The sequence below is a fragment of the Fusarium keratoplasticum genome, chromosome 3, assembly GCF_025433545.1.
Source record: "Fusarium keratoplasticum isolate Fu6.1 chromosome 3, whole genome shotgun sequence".
In the NCBI taxonomy this organism is placed as follows: domain Eukaryota; kingdom Fungi; phylum Ascomycota; class Sordariomycetes; order Hypocreales; family Nectriaceae; genus Fusarium; species Fusarium keratoplasticum.
Genome location: NC_070531.1, coordinates 1,207,871 through 1,226,697, shown reverse-complemented (window position 1 = coordinate 1,226,697; position 18,827 = coordinate 1,207,871). Strand labels below are relative to the sequence as shown.

Genomic DNA, 18,827 nt, shown 5'->3' with positions numbered 1-18,827 from the left:
AGTGCACGCGTCAAACATTCATTCCATCGACAGATGGACGCTCTCCCGGGGCTTCCAATTGAAGTAAGGCCGCTGAAAAAGAAAAAGGAAAAAGGCAGGTGCCTTGACACAGTTTCCAGACGGCCAGTCTGGGGGTACCGCTTGAGCAGTCTAGACCTGACAGCCACACCGGCTCAATAAATTAATACAGCCGGGTAGAGACACATCTGGTGTCATCATTCGCAGTGATATTCCGTGCTATAGCCAATCAGCTGAAGGGCCTCCTCCCGTCTGTTGAGTCAGTACGGCAGTTATATGATCTATCGACTGCAGCTCGGCTTCAACGACGACAAGCGTGCTTCATGTTTCTCCTTCCATCTCACCTTGCACTAAATCCGTTTGGCTTCTGTGGCTACTCTGTGTATGCCGCAGACAACCTTGCAACCTGCTGGCACCGCCCCTCCCCGTTTTCCGCTCCTAGCATCTCCCAGCATCTAACCGCAGTACCTGCTCGTAGTCACATTTGATGCTCGCTGTGTACTGGTAGTCCCTCCCAAGCATAGTCAAGATAGCACAAGGACCCTTTGAACAGCGCAAGTACCAGGAGTCTGGAGAGGAATACCGCAAGGCGCGCTCGAGCCAACGCCGAAGCCTTGGGGGCCAGCTGCCCCTTGCCAAAAACGGCCGCGGTCAACTGCATCGTCCGGCAGCTCTTCACGACAGGTCGACCACAGCGACAGACTCCGGCTGCCGGAGGGCTGAAAGGTACCCTACCGGATTTCAACCCGGCACCTCTGCAGGCTAGCTGCATAGGCCTGCCTGGGCCGAGCGGTCAGACACGATTATCACTCTTGGCAACCTCGCAAACTCACTTCACAATATGACGAAGCCAAAGAAAGTGCACGGAGGCAATGTTCATTGGTACGAAAGTGTTTGAAGGCGACCATCCACATGTGCGATGGATTGGGGCTCGTCTCAAGGAAGCGGTCAAGGATGGGGAGGAGTGGGAAAGCGGATTCCAATACTTTACGTTAGTTCTCAAAGATGAAAGCCACATTTTTAATTGTCTCTTTGATTCCTTTTCACCACAATACCTTGCCATGTAATCCTAAGCAACAAGCAGATATGGATGGAATGACGAGGCCAGGGAAAGAAATCCGGGCACCATTCAATAGAACCGGCCGGGTGGCTCACGTTCAAGTCATAGTCTGTCCCCCAGTAGAGAACATGGGGGGGTATAGAATTATTTCAAGTGATAATTTAAGTGCAATGACGCAGTATTGGCAACGAGGCGCTCCTCCGTCTTTCTACTTTGATCACATGTTGAAGTCTGTCTTGAGTAGTTTGACCGTACTCTGGCTTGTCGCCCAGTCGTCCCCCAAGAGTGAAGGTCCCAGTATTGTGCGCCACACTCGCACAGGCCAAATCAGGGCTGGAATATTGTCTGGATGTTTCCTAGGATTGCTTCATGGGACGTTGGCGTTAGTCCACAGTAAAAACAGAGTGAGTCAACACGCACGCAGACTGCAGAGAGCACACCTCATCTCTTCTTACGTACACAAGGCGGTTAAGCATTCAACCGACAGCCATAACGCTTACAAACATTTCATCTCTCACTGGCCAAGAAAAATTCTTTCTTCTTTGCAAAAACTCATCTTTCACTCGTCTTCGCGGCACGATCTGCTGTACGCAAGGCCCGTGCCGCCATGCATGTCTCGCATTCATATACCGTATTTCCGTATATCCTAATTCTCCGAGCCTCTTGTTTTAAGCTTGTTTCCTGAAAATTTCCTTTCCATGTGGTGTTGATCCGTATTTCCATAATGCCGGATCCGTTTTTGTTGATCGTCATGTACGTTCGTGGGGCTACATGCTCAACTTGAATCTTGCATGACCTTGGAAAGATGCTCAACTCATGCGGTGAATCACAATTAGTCACGTAATCTCTGTCTGGCGGGATATCCCACTTGAGGGTGTTTTATGGAAATGTTGCAAGTTGCAGGTATAAAAGCCAGGTAGTGAAGGATGAGTGATTTCAGAATCTTCAAGGACAGAGTGATATAGCTTGTTACAACTTGAGATCAAGATGTTCAGAGCCACTTTCCTCGTTTTCTTCCTCCTATTCGGTGCTGTTTTCAGTAAGATAACCTTCTTCCAGTACTTTCTTAATCATGGCTCACATACTGCCTTAGGTCACCCTCACAAGGAGCCCGATGCTGATTCAATCAGGGCTCATGAGGAGGTCCGCAGGAGATGCGGCCCTCGGGTGGCAAAAATGAAGCGAGATCGCCTGGCTCTTAGACGCCGTGATGACTCCGTTGACGCCGACTCTGGAGATACTGTCTACAAAATCAACGCCAAGGCACCCAAGTACAACAAGATCAAGGACTGGACCAACATTCTTACACCTGAGACGAGCCGTGGTCCTTATTTCCTGCCTAGGAGCCAGACCCTTCGTCAGGATATTCGAGAGGATGAGCCTGGCGTGCCTCTGTCTTTGGAAATTGGAGTCATCGACGTTGACACATGCGACCCCTTGGATAGTGTCTTGGTTGATATCTGGGTAGGTTTACAAAACGAAATATTCGCACTAGATCAAAAACTAACAGTTGAAACTACTCAAGCATTGCAACGCTACCGGATCTTATAGTTCCTTCACGGGCCTATCTCCCAACACTCAGTTCCTCGATCTCTACTCTGAGCAGACTGACAATGGGACACTTGACCTTCACCAGGGACTTCCAGATCTATCCGTAAGAATCTCCATATCTTATTGCTCTGCAACAGCTCTCTGACAGGCTTAGTGGCTCTCGACTGATGAATCAACCTTTTTGCGTGGAATGTGGCCCACCGACAAGCACGGGGTGACCTCGTTTACGACAATTGTCCCTGGATTTTACGTGAGTTCTATCCAACCCCTTGAGGGTCTAGTTTCTGACAAATTCCGATAGGTTCAACGAGCTATCCATATTCATGTCCAGATCCATACCAACTGGACTATTCTGTCCAATGGCACTCTTGCTCATGGTGCAATCGTCAGCACGGGTCAGATCTTCATCGACGAGCTTCTTTCAAGACAACTCATGGCTTTGGAGCCATACGTCAGCCACACCGAGATTGAGCGAGTGAAGAATGCAGACGATGGCATCTACAACCAAGAATCAGCTAGTAAGTCATCATCCCCCGAGTTTGATGTGTGCGGCGCCTGACATTCATTCTTAGCCGGTGCTATGACCCTCCTGGACACGGAGCCGCTTGATGGGAAGGACTATACGAAGGGCGTTTTCGGATACATCACTCTGGTATGTTATCAAGCTTTTTTGCGGGAAGAGCCAACTGACAGACTCCAGGGTGTCCAAATGAGCCAAATCAGAAACGGAAGCACAATTGATGCCTGTAAGTCTCTCACTAAGCATGGGAAACCAATGTTCATGTCTAACCATAAATTTAGTGCCAGAGGTTCCTGTTCCTGCTTGATCTAGAGCCGCTAGTGGCCTGTCACAAGGTATGATGAAAATCATCATTAAAGCCAAGGAACCGAGTTGTAGATGGATCAGAGATTACACCTTGTTATTGTGCCAGATTAAACTAGACAACTTTCAAGCCTACTTTAAGTTTGCTTGACAATACTACATACTGACCACATATATCCATTCTTCCTCAGAGTCCTAACCTAATGGCCGACCATGGCCTGATGGGCCGGTCCATATCTGTTGCCATGTGGCTTTGTAGAATCAATGATGCGTCTCAACTCTGCCTTGTCCTCATCAGTTAGTTCAACATCCCTAGAGGCCCAGTTCTGTTCTAGACGCGCGGCCTTTGTGGTGCCTGGGATAGCGATAAATCCCTGAGCGGCAACCCACGCCAGGGCAATCTGAGTGAGTGTAACGCCCTTTCGGACGGCGATTTTCTTGATCTCCTCCACGATAGCCTTGTTCTGGTAAAAGTTATCGCCCTGGAATTTAGGTGCTAAACTCGGTGTTAGCCATCGTCTTGATTACTGGAATGACGAAAAACTCACACTTGCGACGGAAATCGTCAGGTGCAAAATCATCAGGGGTCTTGTAGGGAAAATCATCAACCAACCAGCCGTGGCCAAGGGGGCTATAGGCGACATAGGCTATTCCAAGTTCTCGCGCGGTGTCGATGAGGCCGTCAGTCTCGTGCAGAGTCTCAAACGCAGAGTACTCGGCCTGAATGGCATCGATCTTGGCAACTGTGGGAAGACGTTAGTCAATTCCTCCTGGAACTAAGAGCAGTGGCACTTACTAGAGTTGGCCTTTCGGAGAGTCGCAGCGGAACTCTCAGAGAGGCCAATGTACTTGGTCTTTCCTTGCTTGCGAATCTCATCGAGAGCTGTGATGGACTCTTCGAGGGGGGTGTCTGTATTGGGTTAGAGATCATGTTTCGGTTGCAAAGTTAAATAACCGGTTACTTACTGGGATCAATGCGGTGAAGATAGTACAAGTCGGGGGCAAAGCCAAGACGCTCGATAGTGCCCTCAATGTAGGTCTTGATGTGGGACGCAGAGTTGGTGACGCTGCCGTCGCCAAAGACGTCAAATCCGCACTTGGAAGCGACTGTCTTTTGTTAGGGATGGTGATAAAAGTGATCATTTATAACTTACTAAAGACCTTGTCCCGGACATTGTGCTTCCTGACGAAATCTCCCAGGAGCTTCTCATTGACACCGGCTTGGTAGACGACCTGTCATTCGATATGAGCCATTATAGTAGAGAAACTGTTTGAGGTCTAGACGTACAGCAGTGTCCCAGAAAGTGCATCCCAGCTCAATGGCCTTGAGGAGAACAGGCTCCGCCTGTTCGAGAGTCAAGTTGCTTCCCAGACCGAAGCTAAGACCCATGGCTCCGAAGCCGGGGGAATTGACGGTAATGTCAGCGAAGGGGAGTGTCTTGACCATTTTGACCGATGTGAGAGAAGTGATATGAAGGAGAGATAGTAGAGTGAAGTTCGTTCATGTCATGATGTCGTCGAGTTTATATATCTCTCGGATCGCGATTTGTTCACAGCTAGAATGGATGGCGTGACGTAGCGATGTGTTAGTCGGCGTGCATGCTAAGTCCGCCATTAACTCCGAGCGCGGTCGTCATGATGGGGTTTGAATCATGAAGACGCAAACAAAAACGGACTTAATCATGAGAAACTGACAACTCTATACACGACGAAAGAGGGGTTTCCATGCTTCCAAAGCGAATTTTGGAGCACGATGACGCTCTCTACTGGTGGCCACGATACGACGTGATCCACATGTAAGCACCTTGCGTTAACTCCAGGCGCCAGCTTCAAGAGAATAAGGCAATATTTCGCCGAAGTTTAGTCGAATAGCAGACGACTATTCTCTAGCATCGGCTCAAGGTCGGCTTCAGAGAATATTTACTCAAGTCCCTGGATTGTCGTAGCATGCATCAAAATACGGGTGAATCTACTTGAGATAGCGATAGGTTTGCACTCGGCTAATTGTTAGAGCACTATCTGAAATATCAGCTATTTACACGCAGTAGTGCTAAGGTCCCATCCCGTTCCAGGCATGGGAAGCGCGGCACGACCTGGCATCGGATACTGCCGAGTACGAAAAACGAACCTTTTCGCAATCGGGGAGATAAATAGTTCAGCTGTAGCACAAATGTCTTTTGAAACACGGAGCTGTACCCTAGTCGGTCTAGTTAAGAGGTACATGCACATAGGGCCAGACAGAGACGCTGTCTAAGTACTCTTGACCAGCTTCTGCCCAGGTTGTTTCCCTTCAAGACGCCACAAGCCGCTCCACGCGCCAAGACGGAGATGAAGAGAGGATTGAAGGTAGGTATGAAAAAAAAAAAAAAAAAAAAAAAAAGGTAAAATAGATTTCAAGTCTTCATTCTTATTGAAAATTATTTATTATCTTCGTGCTCTCTATCTAAATTCTTGTGAGAAGGAAGAGGTCTTTGGTCGGCCCTCAGCTCCATGCTTGAGAGTTGAAACCCACCTTAATTCCGATGCTTTCTCCCCCAGAGAGGCACCAAGCGATGCTCCTGCATGGGTGAATGAACCGGCTAAAGTCGCCTTAGATCTGCTAGCCCTTGTCGGTACGTCTTGAATGATCCCCGACTAAGTAAGGATCAATGGCTTTCAAGCTCTCCATAATTTTTCCGCGGCTGCTCTTGTTACCCACTCACAAACACCACGAAATGCCCCCCTCAAGGTCCAAAGCATCTCTGGCGTGTGACTGCTGCCGAAGGCGCAAGGTCAAGTGTGACGCGTCAAATCCTTGCGCCAACTGCCGTCTCTCGCATTTGTCTTGCCAGTACACTATTCCACAGAAGAGGCGAGGACCAAGAGTTCCCAACAGAGGCCGTCGCCTCGGAAATGTGGCCGAGGTGGAGAGGAGCCCTGTTGTCGAGGAGGAAGAGCAGCCGCTGCCGCCTCCTACGAACCCCCCGGCTTGGAGAGACGAGGCTGTGCTTGCTCGTCTCCAAAATCATGTCACCGCATCTCATAGAGGAAACCCCTCTACCCTAACCAGAGTGTCCCAGATCATCGCCGAGGGTTTATCGGCATCGATCAAGTCAGAACTCCCCGACCTATCCATGGGAACTATCACCGGCCGCTGCATAGACCTGTACATACGCTTCACCTTTCCAACCGCCCCACTGATCCATGAACCAACAGTGCGGCAATATGCCTCGATCTTCTTTTCGGATGCGACCGTTGATCCTTTTGAGACAGATGGCGAGTATCAGCAAATCGCTCGGATGAGGGCCTTCACCCTTGTCACCTCCCTTTGTGCCATGGTTGCGTCTGTCATGCCAGAGAGCCTGCTGCCCTACCGAGATCACCTCGCCGAACCGTTTCTAAGCGCTTCCCGAGAGATGCTCTCGTGCTTCGAGATTCATGACCTCGACTCTCCCACAGCAGCATCCTTGACCATCAGAATGTTTCAATCAGGGGCATTGCAGCACGTCACGGGCAAGGCCAACGCCGCGTGGCACATCCATGGGCATGCCACCCTCATAGCTCAGCGCCTCCGCTTGTATAGTGAGCGCTCAATTGAGCAGTATGAACCCCTTGAGGGCCAGCTGTTGCGGTTGAATTTTTGGCATCTCTACTCATCCGACATGACCGCGGCTGCTCTGCGAGCGCGCCCGTTCACTCTCCACGAGACCCTCTTTGACGAGACCATGAGCGTCAAGTCTGAAGGAGAACATAATGTCCCCTTGCTTGATTCAACTAGTGCATTTCATGACGAGATATTTGAAACTCGGCTCCTGGTTGGCTTCCATCTGATCCAACGCATATCTTCCGAGGCTTCACAGCTCGTCTTCGGGATTAGAGCTTACCAACGACAAAGAGGGGAAGCCGTCAGGGCCCTGCTATTGCGACAGTACATGGATTTCATGAGTCTCTTGGATGATCTCCCTCCGTGGTTGCGCCTATCCAACATCATCGGCTCTTGTGGAAGTAGCGACGTCGATACGGTCCATGAGTCATCGTTCTGGGTTCAAAGATGTACCATACTAGTTTCATATCACTGTTTGAGAGTAGTCATCCTACAGCAGTGCATCGAGTCCGAGTCGTACGAGATTGCTGGGCTCGATGGATACACCCCAGCGTTGCTCTTTAAGAAGATGGAGATGGTCCAAGATTTTATGCGGACACTGGATGACATCCCACTTCTTTATCTACAGGTCAAAGGTGAACCTCATGTGAGTGGTGATCTTTCGTTGAGTAAAGACAGGCAGCTAACGAGGTCCATGTAGGTAGAAAGAATGCGCAGAGTTGGGGCGATCCTCCTCGAGTTTATCCAAGTCGTTGAGGATGAACATTTGCAGTCTCGAGCAAAGGCACTCCTACGACGCCTGCTGGATACTTTGGCAAAGCTAGACTCCAAGGCTTGCGAAGACCTCTGCCCTTTGGGTACTGTCGAATAGAATGATGGAGCTGAACTCGATGAGGTAGAATTAGGTTGTATCAATGTAGGCAAGCTAAGCCAGCCAACAAACAACCTAAACTCCTCCCCATAAATAAGTCTTGGACAGATAGAATGATGCGCGCAAAATCTCATCCTTCGGGTTAGAACTCGATGCGATAATGACAACATACTCGCCGGCCTCGGCCCTCCACTTGGAGCTCTCTTGTGACCAGAAGGAGAGCGAATACCTATCAAGAGACAACTGAACAGTCCTCGACTCCCCGCATGCAAGGTGAACCTTGGTAAAGGCCTTGAGTTCCTTGATGGGACGCTGGAGAGTGCTTTCAGGATCCCGAACGTACGCCTGGATAACCTCTGCTCCATCGTAAGGGCCGACATTTGTAACGGTGAGCGATATCGTCATGGAGCCATCTTTTCCTCCCGAAATCTCCTTGGGCACCTTAAGGTCTTTGTACTCAAAGACAGAATAGGAAAGCCCGTATCCGAACCAGAATAACGGATCTCTGTCTACCATTTCGTAATAACGGTGTCCGATGAAAACCCCCTCGCCGTAAACGATATCGTAGTCGGCCTTGGAAAAGATGAGGTACGCCGGGGTGTGTTTGAGCGACTTTGGAAAGGTGATGGATAGCCTTCCCGACGGATTCTGCTTCCCAAATATGATATCTGCAAGCCCGTGGCCAGTCTCTTGCCCACCATACCAGGCGTGTACCAATGTGGTGGCGTGGCTCTCCCAGGGCATCTCGATCGGGCATCCGGACTGCGTCACAACGATCTAAGGGAATTTAGTTAGAAGGCGGTATAGCATGTCAACTGAAGAAAACCATACTGTGTTTGGGTTTGCTTCCAGAACAGCTTGAACCAACTCGTCGGTGCGACCCGGAAGACGTAGATGCTTCCTGTCACTCGCTTCATACTCCCAATCCGATGACAGACCCGTGACTAGGATGGCAATATCAACCTTCTTTGCCAACTCCACTGCGTCTCGGATGCCTTGGTCCTCATCAAAGGGCTCAAAGCCGCCGACGCGGCCAGCAAGGGTCAATGCAGTGCCAACACCCCCAGAGATGGCTTCATTCACCATGACCACCTCGAGAAGCATAGGTTTCTCAGTGACATTGACAGTGCAAAACTTTTCCATGCAAAGTCTGTTGAAGCAAGGAGTCGAATCCGTCTTTGGTAGTTGGCTGGTCCATTGATCAATGATGACCTTGCCATCAACCTTCAAGACGCCTTTGCCTGACACTCCAAAGCCAAAGCAGAACCGTCTTGACGCCTTAGGTGTATATACCGATCGAGCTCGGACAAAGTACTTTTTAGGGAGTGCGAGACTCTCGGGAACATCGATCAGGGGCTTCTCGGCAATGGTCGTCAGGACAGGCTTGGCCTTGGGGTTCTCGTCTGGGTTTTCGCCAAAGATCTTGATAGACCATCCGAATTGATTCGTGTCGGGGCAGGTGAGGCGCTCTAGGAGGGGGCTAAACCGGAAAGCTGAGAGAAAATTAACAACGACTCCAAGTTTAGAGCTGTGAATACGTACTGTAGCAACCTGGAGCATACGAGACGTTGGCTTCTCCGACCTCTTCAACTATCGCATCATATGGGGCGACAGAGTAGTATGGCTCGACTTCCGAACTGCCACCGCCGCATAAAGCGGGATGTTTGATGTGGTCTCCGATCAGACCAAACTTCTTCCCCTTGATGTCGGTGAGTGGAAGAAACTTGTTGTCATTCTTGAGCAAGACTATCCCTTCAGAGGCAATCTTTCGGATCAAGGCTCGTTGTTCTTGAGAGTCGGATTTCGGCGGCGTGGGGATGTGCTCGACAGCTTTGACCTTGTTGATCAGAGTCAAAACATTCTTGGTTGCGTCGTCAATAGCTTGATGTGAGACCTTTCGGCTGTTCACGGCCAATGCAAGAGCCTTTCCACGCCATAGCGTCGGACCAGGCATCTCTAGGTCCATGCCTGCATTGATAGACTCGCTAGTGCTATAGGTGCCAAACCAGTCACTCATGACCAGGCCGTTGAACCCCCATTCATTCCTCAAGATAGTTTTGAGTAGGAAAGAGTTTTCACTAGCATGAACTCCATTGATCTTGTTGTAAGATGCCATAAAAGTCCATGGGCCAGAGTATCGCATCGCGAGCTGGAAGGGAAGGAGATGAACTTCGCGTAATGTTCGCTCCGTAAGAACTACATTATCCTCGATGGAGTTGTCTGACTGGTCGTGAGCCGCAAAGTGTTTGATGCTCGCGGCCACGCCTTGACCTTGGATCCCGTTGATATACGCAGCGGCGAGCACTCCGCTCAGGAAGGGGTCTTCACCAAAGGCCTCGAAGCCTCGGCCGATGAGAGGCGAACGCTGAAGGCAGACAGTCGGAGCGAGGAGCACGTTTATACCTCGAAACCTCGCTTCTTCACCGAGTAAGTTCCCGGCTTGACGGAGCAGGTCGACATTGAAGGTGGCGCCCATGGACGTGGCCGACGGCAGCATAGGACTTGGTACACGGCTAAAAGAGCGTGCTCCACGGATGCCGTGGGGACCATCGGATGTCTGCATCGCGGTTAGCCATCATCGATCAAGATGGGGGTACAAATGTGACATACCACAAGAGAAGGAATTCCTCTGTGCGGAAGCCCCGTGGTCCTGAAGGCACCTTGGCCAGCCAGCAAATGGACTTTTTCGTCAAGTGTCAACTCTTTGACTAGAGAGTCGACATCGAGAGTGGTATTGGTAGCTGGGAGCGACATGATAGATGATGGTAGATGAGCGCAAAGTCGGAGCAAGAAGTAACAAAGAGCCGAGAGACCAAGTACACTCTCACAGTTGTCTCTCTACCCCTATATATATTAAAGTTCCCATGACAGTTTCCACCTTTTCTCCGGAGGATGCGGGATGCCAACGACGCTGAGTGACCTGGTCAGGCATCTTTATCGAGTGTCGAAACACTCTACCATCCAATGTCAAGTCAGAGACACTCGACATGATCTCAGTTGGCTCGGAAAATTGGTGGGTTTGCATCCTCCTTGTGAAGCCAAGGCCGGATTAAAGGTGGGTAGAGGGTTGGCCAATCGGGAGTGAAAAGCAAGGGTCAAGTCACTAACCCCGGAGTTGAGCATCGGCAACGTCTCCAGTCTGAGTGCCAAGTCCCGCCAACCCTGCAGTTACAGGCTACTTGTTCCTCGTTATAGTGTTTATGGCATCAGATTCCAATGCCAGCGTGAGATATGAATTCGCTTGTTATTGCCTTCCCTCAGACCCTCTTTTGAAAACAGAAGTCTTACTGTTATTAGCAAAGAGTACTGGCGGCCATGCTAACAAACCTCTATTAACACATGTAATTATCTTGGTCTGCTCTAAGTACTCATCAGATATTCTCACTTAGAGGACAGTGGTAGAACATATCAAGTTAAAGTCACATCCAGACATGCCCCGACCTATGCCAAGTCATTTCACCATCAAATCAAAGTTCTACTACCAGGTATTGTCGAATTAATCTAAGGAATGCTACTTCCTGAGTTCTGAACGATATTATTTATATGTCTGATAGAGATATCTGACCAAATAGCCGGATTGACAAGGCCATAATGTCACATGTCGTATGCTACGGATGAAAAGCATAGCCGAGTCAAGTGGCAACCAATACAAGGACCGGGGCATTAACAGCCACACAGCTGAAAGAAATTGACACTGCTGAACGATTGTCTTGTTGCGGTTGTATATGAATGTAATGGTTTAAATGTATTTTTATCTAACTTTAAAACAGAATCTAAAATCAAAGGCTCGCCAAGTCTAAAATACGATTTCTAATCGTAGATCTATTCTATGGCTTAATGACCTTTCATATCATCCTCAGCATTGGAAGTGCAAGTCGTATCGGCCATGGAGGCTCCCTCCAGAGTAGCACCGTCTTGGTTCATCTCGATGAGGGGACCCTTATAGTTCTTCCTTCCGTCGATGATCCAGGTGACAACAGCGATGAGCAGGATGATGCCAAAGGCAGCGATACAGTAGTTCATGTTGGTTGCGGTGACGGGGAGCTCGGGGGGGAAGACGAAGAGGACGGTGGTGAGGATGGCCCAAGCAATACCGACCAAGCTGCAGACCCATCTGACGGGGGTGCTGAGTTTGAAAGGTCGGTCCTCGGGAAGCATGTTTCCACCGCGGCAGAGGTGGATGAAGGGAGGGATAGCGTAAGTGACACCTATTGAATGTTAGCAGCAGCAACAAAATGATGAGAAAAGGCAAACTAACCAAGAGCAACGACGGAAGCGGCGGTAATGGCGTTGAAAGCACTGGAGCTTCCCAGGAGAATCAGACCAAAGATGATAACCCAGGCAGTGGTCCAGAGAAGGGCGTTGAGGGGCACGTCGAGGGTGGGGTGAACAACAGCCCAAACGCTGCTGAAGGGCAGACCGCGGTCTCGGGCAAAGGCATAGGTCATTCGGGCGCTAGTGGTCATGATGGCGGTGGCAGTGAAGACCATGCAGACAATAGAGAAGACGATGAGGCAAACGCTTCCGGCCTTGCTGTTGGTGGCATCGAAGTAGATCTGGAGGAGAGCGCCGGCGGGAGACTCGATGACGGTCTGGACATCCTTGAGGACGAAGAGAAGGCAGGAGAGGAAGATGAAACCGGAGGCCATGCCGATGAGAATGCACCAGATCATGATGCGGGGGCCTTCCTTTCGCGCGTTGGGGATCTCCTCTGTGAAGGGTTAGCAAGAGCTGTGAGGAATAAATACGAAAACCGGCACGTACCAATCATGTGAGCCGCGGCATCGAATCCAGTAAGAGCAAAAGCGCCCTGAAGAAGTCCAAGGAGCCAAGATAGACCATCGGGCCAGCCAACCTCATTGATGAACTTGCCGTAGACGAAGCCACCGCTCTGGTAGTTGGGAGAGGCACAGGCAAGGACCGTAATGCTGATGATGACGAAACCAGAGATACTCCACAGGAACGCAGCCTTGTTGAACAGTGGGAGGAGGCGGTTGGCAAAGGCGTTGATGAAGAGGGCGATGAAGGTGAAACCGAGGTAGATGAGGAACTGATGCCAGGCCTTGGGCTCGTAGGTCGGATGCATGAACGAGATGGTGTCGATAACAAAGGTGCTTCCGAGAAGGGGCGCGGTGGCAGTGAGGATGACATAGCCAGCAGCGTTGATCCAGCCGGTCACATAGCTGATGCCTCTAGACCATCTGGGCCAACTGATAAGAGCACTCCAGTGATATTGTCCACCAGCTGTAGGATAGGCAGAGAGGAATTCGGCCAAAGGAGCGGCGAGACAAAGGTTGCAGATACCGGCGACCATCAATCCCCAGATGACGGCGCTAGGTCCACCAGAGGGGAGGGCGAGACTGATGGAGGCGGACAGGGCGGTCCAGGTGTTGAGAATGGCAAAGGCAAGACCCAGCAGAGAAACCTTTGAGAAATTTCTCTGCAGCTCTTGCTTGTGGCCAAGCTGCTCGAGGGCGGCCGAGTCGTCAAAGTGGACATTCTTGTCCGCGTGGTTCTGTTGCTCCTCCATGATGGATATTGTCGACAATTGCTGTGAAACAAAATACAAGAGTGAAGTAGAAGGGGGAAAAAAGAAAACTAGCACTGGGGCGGTCGGGCATTTTAAAAATGTTCCCAAGTCTCACTAACGAGTTCCGTTAACGGAGGATCACTCCCCTTGTTGGAATAGTAGTCCCCAGTCCCCCAGCTCCTTAGTAGAGGGGAGTAGTATCATGGAGACTCAGTAATGTGGTTGCGTAACAAGCTTTTTCCCATGCTACGCCCGAAAGCGTGCCCCATAGGAGAATGACGTTGTGGGTATTTTGCCCCGGGCCGGGAGGCGATTAATCTGTTTCCGTTCTAGAACGCTTTTTTCGAGAGAGGGATTGCGGCTGCCAACGACCCTGCAGGAATAGCCGCGGCTCATGCAGGCCATTCGATTCCTTTGGGCTTCTAGAAGAGACGGACAGGGGAACATCCCACCTCACGCCATCGTGTGATAGGACGAGAGGCTGTCTCGTGTTGGGGGTGGGTGATGCTGTCAACGGGAGCACGTCAATGGAGGTTCAGTAAGCGGATGGATTTGATTTGATGGAGAATTTGGCCATTTGAAGTTTTTATTGTAAGCTTAAAGGGACTGTAATTACTGTTCAGTACGTCTCTAGTCGATGATGGTGGCATGGGAATCAACCAAGTGCCGAAAGCGACATGCATATGCAGATGTGTTCGGTACACCAACTCCTTGCCATGTGCGTCCTTCTCACATCAGCTCTGTCCTCAATTCCCTTCCAAATCAGCTTGAAACATGGTCAATGCTTCAATCGGCCACGACGTTATGGTCAGACGCGATAGATAGTGCAGACCGCGCGCGCGCAATTCGGAAGTACGGCTAGACACGAGACGCCCTTGGGGACACACAAGGCGCGGACTAGCAGACAATACATCAGGAGACGAGGCAAAATAAGTCTAATCGGCCCCATGGGGGTCAAAAATACCTCAATGGCCTAAGCAGCAGATGGTGTCTGTCCCCTGGAGATAGACAATATCAATCCCATTGCTCGAGAGAGGTTGGAGCCCCAGGAAAAAAGCTCTCCACCGAACCCCGGTCTTGGCTCCCTATGCAAACACGAGATCTGGCTACGGCTCCGAAAAGATGTTACTCTTGGTTATTGCTCATGGTAATAAACGGCCATGGGCTTATACTGGCCTGTGCATAAACCCCCCCCGCCCATAGGCATCCGACTTAACCGACTGCTCGAGTCAAATGACGCAGCTGATCCGGTCGAACCGGGACATATCAGCGCCCGCTGGCAGTTGTAGCAGACTGCCTAGCTCTATCTAGGCGCGGCTCTGTGCCACGAGGACCGGCATCGACCGGCTATGCCTAGCTCGCCCAGCGGCGACTCCGTTCCATTAAAGAGGGTCTCGGTGGCAACATCTCACCTTCAGAGAAAAAACTCCACGGACCCCAGGTGACCGTGTCGAGACTCGTCCAAACTACTGGAGACGAACCCCTGATTCAGTGGTTTCTGTTACGTTTGGAATCCGCTGAACTGGCTCAACAGCGAGATTCTCGCCCATGGGCTACTCCGCGATGTCCCCCGCGACCCCGTGTGCTCTTCCCCAAGGTCTCCAGGAATTCATCTCTGTGTCCGGTGGATTTCTGTTGAGTAATGGATTGCTCGATTCAGCCATGGTTTGTTCTGGGGTGAGTATTGGCGACGTCGGAGGATGCCCGTTGACGAACGCAAGGTGAGAGCACCGGGAGGGATATGAGCGCGCTCCGGCCATGATGAGATAGTGGAACGACGATGGTTTAAAGCCTTGGCGAAGGTTGGCCGAGGATAGGTCGGAAGGGATGCCGATCTTAATGAACGCCGAGAGAGCCGAAGGGAGCTGAGGGACGTGGAAGTTGAACGGGACGTCGGGTTTTCTGGAAATTTCAAACAACTTGACGATTCAATATTACGACTAATAGCGCTCGTCTATTTAGACGCCATTTGAAGTGGCACTCCCTATTTGAGCTGAGCAGGGTGTGACATCAGGCGAGAGGATGGGATAATCATTCTTCAAACTTGGTTTTCAGACCAAATTCAGAGCCAGACACGATGACTTACATTACATTCTGTTCCCGCGACGTCAATCAATAAATTTGAGGCTCTGCTACCAGACGCTAGGGCGCATCGCCAAGCACGCCAAGAGATGATGCCGCAGGCCATCCCGACGGATCCTTGAGCCTCGGCGGCGGGTGGCGTCCTCGATCCTGATAAAACCAACCATCCACGATAGGAAGGCAGATAAGAAAATATAGAACCAGTGCAAGGGCTGGATAAAAGAACCCATTTGAATAGATAGGAGCGAATATAGTAAATAAGGAACTGCTATTTAAAAGCACGCAGCATCACTTTCTCATGGGTCCACACAACTTCGTGGGTGAAAAGTTTGCTCTGATATTTACAACATCGAAGGTCATATCGCAAACCAAATAACGCATGCAAATAAGAGAAGTTAATAGTTTCAGTTCTCTTGTCACTAAGGCCGCCTATTTTTGACCCTTTCTGCCAGTTTTCGGCATCCCTCTCAAGAACTCCTACCCGATACCTACTCACAGAATCTCTGGGTGGTGGCCCACCCAGGCAACCACCTCTTGGAAAAGTTCTGCTGGGGTCCGTCCTCATGGATCTTCTTAGAACATCATTTCTCATTTATACTCTGGAAGCTCACTATCTGCTTTTTGGCAGTTCCACTTGGTGAGTAAGACTTCGGAGGCAGGTTAGGATGAAAAGAGCGGTAGCCCAAAGGTTTAAGGACATTATATGTGGAGGATGATAAATTAAATTAAACAAACAAAAGATTCTAGCATCCTAATCTTTACAATATACTCACTGCTTTTCTCTCAATCGTTGTATGTATTTCTTTATTATCAAACTCATATCATTTTACTGCAGCATGGTCAAGTGGCCATGTGCCGAACGGTGGATAGGAGATCCAGCCATTGTGTCTGAAATGACTTTCTCATTAGCATGCATGCTGAGGAAAACATTCTTAACGCCATGTGAGCGGAGGCCGACGGCAGACGCAATCTGTCGCATAGTTTCCTTCTTGATCCGTCTCCCTCAGCCCGACCCTGAACCTGAGTCTAAGCGCCAAATGGGTGATGGTGAAGGCAAGGATAGCATTCACGATGGCGCCGGTAAACTACTGGAACAGTATTCAAGTCGTCTCTCCTAGTTGATATCCTGATATCTCTGAATGAAATGGTTATTGAAGCTTCACTGTGGTATGTATGGTGTTAGAACAAATTCATATCCTGCGAGAATGTCAATATGATATCTACACCCTTGTACCAGGCCTCCTAAACTTGGAACCATTGCAGTGCATCCTCAAGAAGCAGGGCGAAACTCACCATTTAACCTTTTCTGTTCCCTTCTTCCATCTCTCTCTCCTGGTAGCAACTACGAGTGTTATACAGAGCTCATTCAGAAAACTTGCCAAACCATAGACGCTCCTAGAAGCGGCCCTCCCAGCAAGCACCAGAGATTTCATCTCGCCAACTCAGGTTCCGTGGTCTAGTTGGTTATGGCATCTCGTTAACACCGAGAAGGTCCCCGGTTCGATCCCGGGCGGAACCACTCTTTTTGCACCTCATCACAACCCACCATGCCCTAAAAATCACAACTCCACCATCGAGTCTCCTTTTTTTTCTACTCCCTTGGCTCCATCTACAGAGGAGATGACCCCCATACGCTCAGCAGGTTTCCATCCAACAAGATAGCCTCGGTTCCGTGGTCTAGCTGGTCATGGCATCTCGTTAACACCGAGAAGGTCCCCGGTTCGAGCCCGGGCGGAATCACGATTCAGAAGGAATCAAGTCCTTCCTTTTTGTCAGTACTATCCAAGTCTATCATCGCATTCACCGAGGGAGTGTGGTTGGCAAGATGTGGCTACCAATTCCATTCGCAACTATCTTCCGAGTTCATTCTAACTGCTCCCTGACTCAACGACCCTCTTTATTTTTACTTGCTCCTGTTTGTAAAATAGTTGTAGCTGGAATCAACCATCTTGAGCGCCCTCTTGGTAGCCTCATCCAAATCTTCCTTGGGAAGTCCAAGCACATCGTTCGCAAGACCATACTTGGCCTCAATGTTGCCGTCACCGTTGGGGTAAAATGTCCTGGCGTACATGCCCATCGCCCAGCCCCTTCGGTCACCCTTCTTCAGCATGTCCATCGCCCGACTCCAGCGTTCGTGAGAGCCCTCATACTCAATCTCCCAGTCCTTGTCCGTGGTGCCCGTCACGCGTTGGATGCTGTCGAGCATTTCTCGCTGGGAGATGAGAAAACTGGAGATCCACATGGGCTTGTTTCGCCACTGGGAGATGCTTGGTGACTTGTCGCTTTCGTCTTCAGGTAGCTCCTTGAGGCTTAGAAGAGCGGCAATAGCTCGACCGCACTGAAGCCAGGTCGAGGTGTTGATCTGCGTCTTGCCGTCGTCGTAAAAGGTCACCTTCTTTTGGTTGCCGCTAAAATCGAAGCCATACCACTGCGGGCCCTGGGCAATGGAGAACTCATACCAGTAAGAGCAACCCATGGCGATCCAGGATGACACACCAGCATCCTCAATGGCCTTGATGCCTGGTAGAACTGACTGGCCAGTCATGTTCTCCTCTGCGAGCGACTTATTGGTGAAGTCGGTGCCGTAGCAGTTGGGCATGACCCAAGGAACGCCGGCCTTTGCAGCGGCAGCAATGATCTTTTCCTGAGTGCCAGGGGCAGCGGTGACGGACATGGAGATGGCGAGGAATTGCTGGCCCTTGAGGGCGGCAACAATAGAGTCCTCGTTTTCGTAGTCGACGATGACGGATTTAGCACCTTCAGGAATCTTGCTAGTGCTGCCTTCACGAGTGATGGCGGTGACTGTGTGCTTTCCGGTATTCAACAGTGCCCTAGCCAGATATTGACCAACAGAACCACCGGCCTAAACTTGTTAGATGTTGGTGCTTTTTGGACAGGTAGGATCACTCACTCCAACAATAGCGACTCTCTCGATGCGGTTGGTGAAGCCCTCAGGCTGATCCTTGGCGTACTTCTGGGCCATGGTGTTTAAACAAGATTCAAGATTTTGTGAAAGTGAAGATGAGGTCTTGGTGATGTGAGCACGAGGTTACTGGTCTGTGTATTGTATTGATGCTGGTGATTTCCCCTGCAATACAGAGCCCAAGAGCATCTTTATATGTCAACCTGGCCCAAAACCCCGTTTCAATGTCTCGGAGATAGATAGTTAATCGCCATTGAGGCTCTCTCGACCCTCGAATACATCGGACTCGGAGCGGGCTGAGAATTACCGGATTGGGTAATCGCTCGGCCGGCGGTTCTCCACATGCAGCCGGAGACGCCCAATCAACGACCTCTGAATACGACAAA

The 18,827-nt window shown here is 50.3% G+C and overlaps 5 protein-coding genes across 5 annotated transcripts; 1 reads left to right on the top strand and 4 right to left on the bottom strand.

The window, feature by feature from the left end:
• Positions 1 to 2,065: 2,065 nt before the first annotated feature.
• NCS57_00377700 (INTRADIOL-DIOXYGENAS domain-containing protein) lies at positions 2,066 to 3,456 on the top strand (the record flags this gene model as incomplete). The annotated part of the gene is made up of 8 exons (XM_053053761.1): positions 2,066 to 2,117; positions 2,172 to 2,542; positions 2,604 to 2,732; positions 2,784 to 2,879; positions 2,931 to 3,147; positions 3,202 to 3,281; positions 3,330 to 3,375; positions 3,431 to 3,456. The coding sequence occupies 8 exons, from the start codon at positions 2,066 to 2,068 to the stop codon at positions 3,454 to 3,456; spliced, it is 1,017 nt and encodes a 338-aa protein (XP_052915921.1).
• A 196-nt stretch (positions 3,457 to 3,652) lies between these two features.
• On the bottom strand, positions 3,653 to 4,905 carry NCS57_00377600 (uncharacterized protein; the record flags this gene model as incomplete). Its single annotated transcript, XM_053053760.1, has 6 exons — positions 4,741 to 4,905; positions 4,607 to 4,685; positions 4,419 to 4,559; positions 4,249 to 4,362; positions 4,001 to 4,195; positions 3,653 to 3,948 (listed from the first exon to the last, which is right to left on the bottom strand). The coding sequence occupies exons 1-6, from the start codon at positions 4,897 to 4,899 to the stop codon at positions 3,653 to 3,655; spliced, it is 984 nt and encodes a 327-aa protein (XP_052915920.1). The 5' UTR covers positions 4,900 to 4,905.
• Positions 4,906 to 7,981: 3,076 nt separating this feature from the next.
• On the bottom strand, positions 7,982 to 10,660 carry NCS57_00377500 (Beta-glucosidase; the record flags this gene model as incomplete). Its single annotated transcript, XM_053053759.1, has 4 exons — positions 7,982 to 8,683; positions 8,738 to 9,399; positions 9,449 to 10,463; positions 10,517 to 10,660. The coding sequence occupies 4 exons, from the start codon at positions 10,658 to 10,660 to the stop codon at positions 7,982 to 7,984; spliced, it is 2,523 nt and encodes an 840-aa protein (XP_052915919.1).
• Positions 10,661 to 11,740: 1,080 nt separating this feature from the next.
• NCS57_00377400 (uncharacterized protein) lies at positions 11,741 to 13,436 on the bottom strand (the record flags this gene model as incomplete). Its single annotated transcript, XM_053053758.1, has 3 exons — positions 11,741 to 12,114; positions 12,165 to 12,617; positions 12,671 to 13,436. 3 exons carry the CDS (start codon positions 13,434 to 13,436, stop codon positions 11,741 to 11,743), a joined length of 1,593 nt encoding a protein of 530 aa, XP_052915918.1.
• Positions 13,437 to 17,421: 3,985 nt separating this feature from the next.
• On the bottom strand, positions 17,422 to 18,501 carry NCS57_00377300 (NAD(P)-bd-dom domain-containing protein; the record flags this gene model as incomplete). The annotated part of the gene is made up of 2 exons (XM_053053757.1): positions 17,422 to 18,381; positions 18,430 to 18,501. 2 exons carry the CDS (start codon positions 18,499 to 18,501, stop codon positions 17,422 to 17,424), a joined length of 1,032 nt encoding a protein of 343 aa, XP_052915917.1.
• Between the last annotated feature and the right edge of the window lie 326 nt (positions 18,502 to 18,827).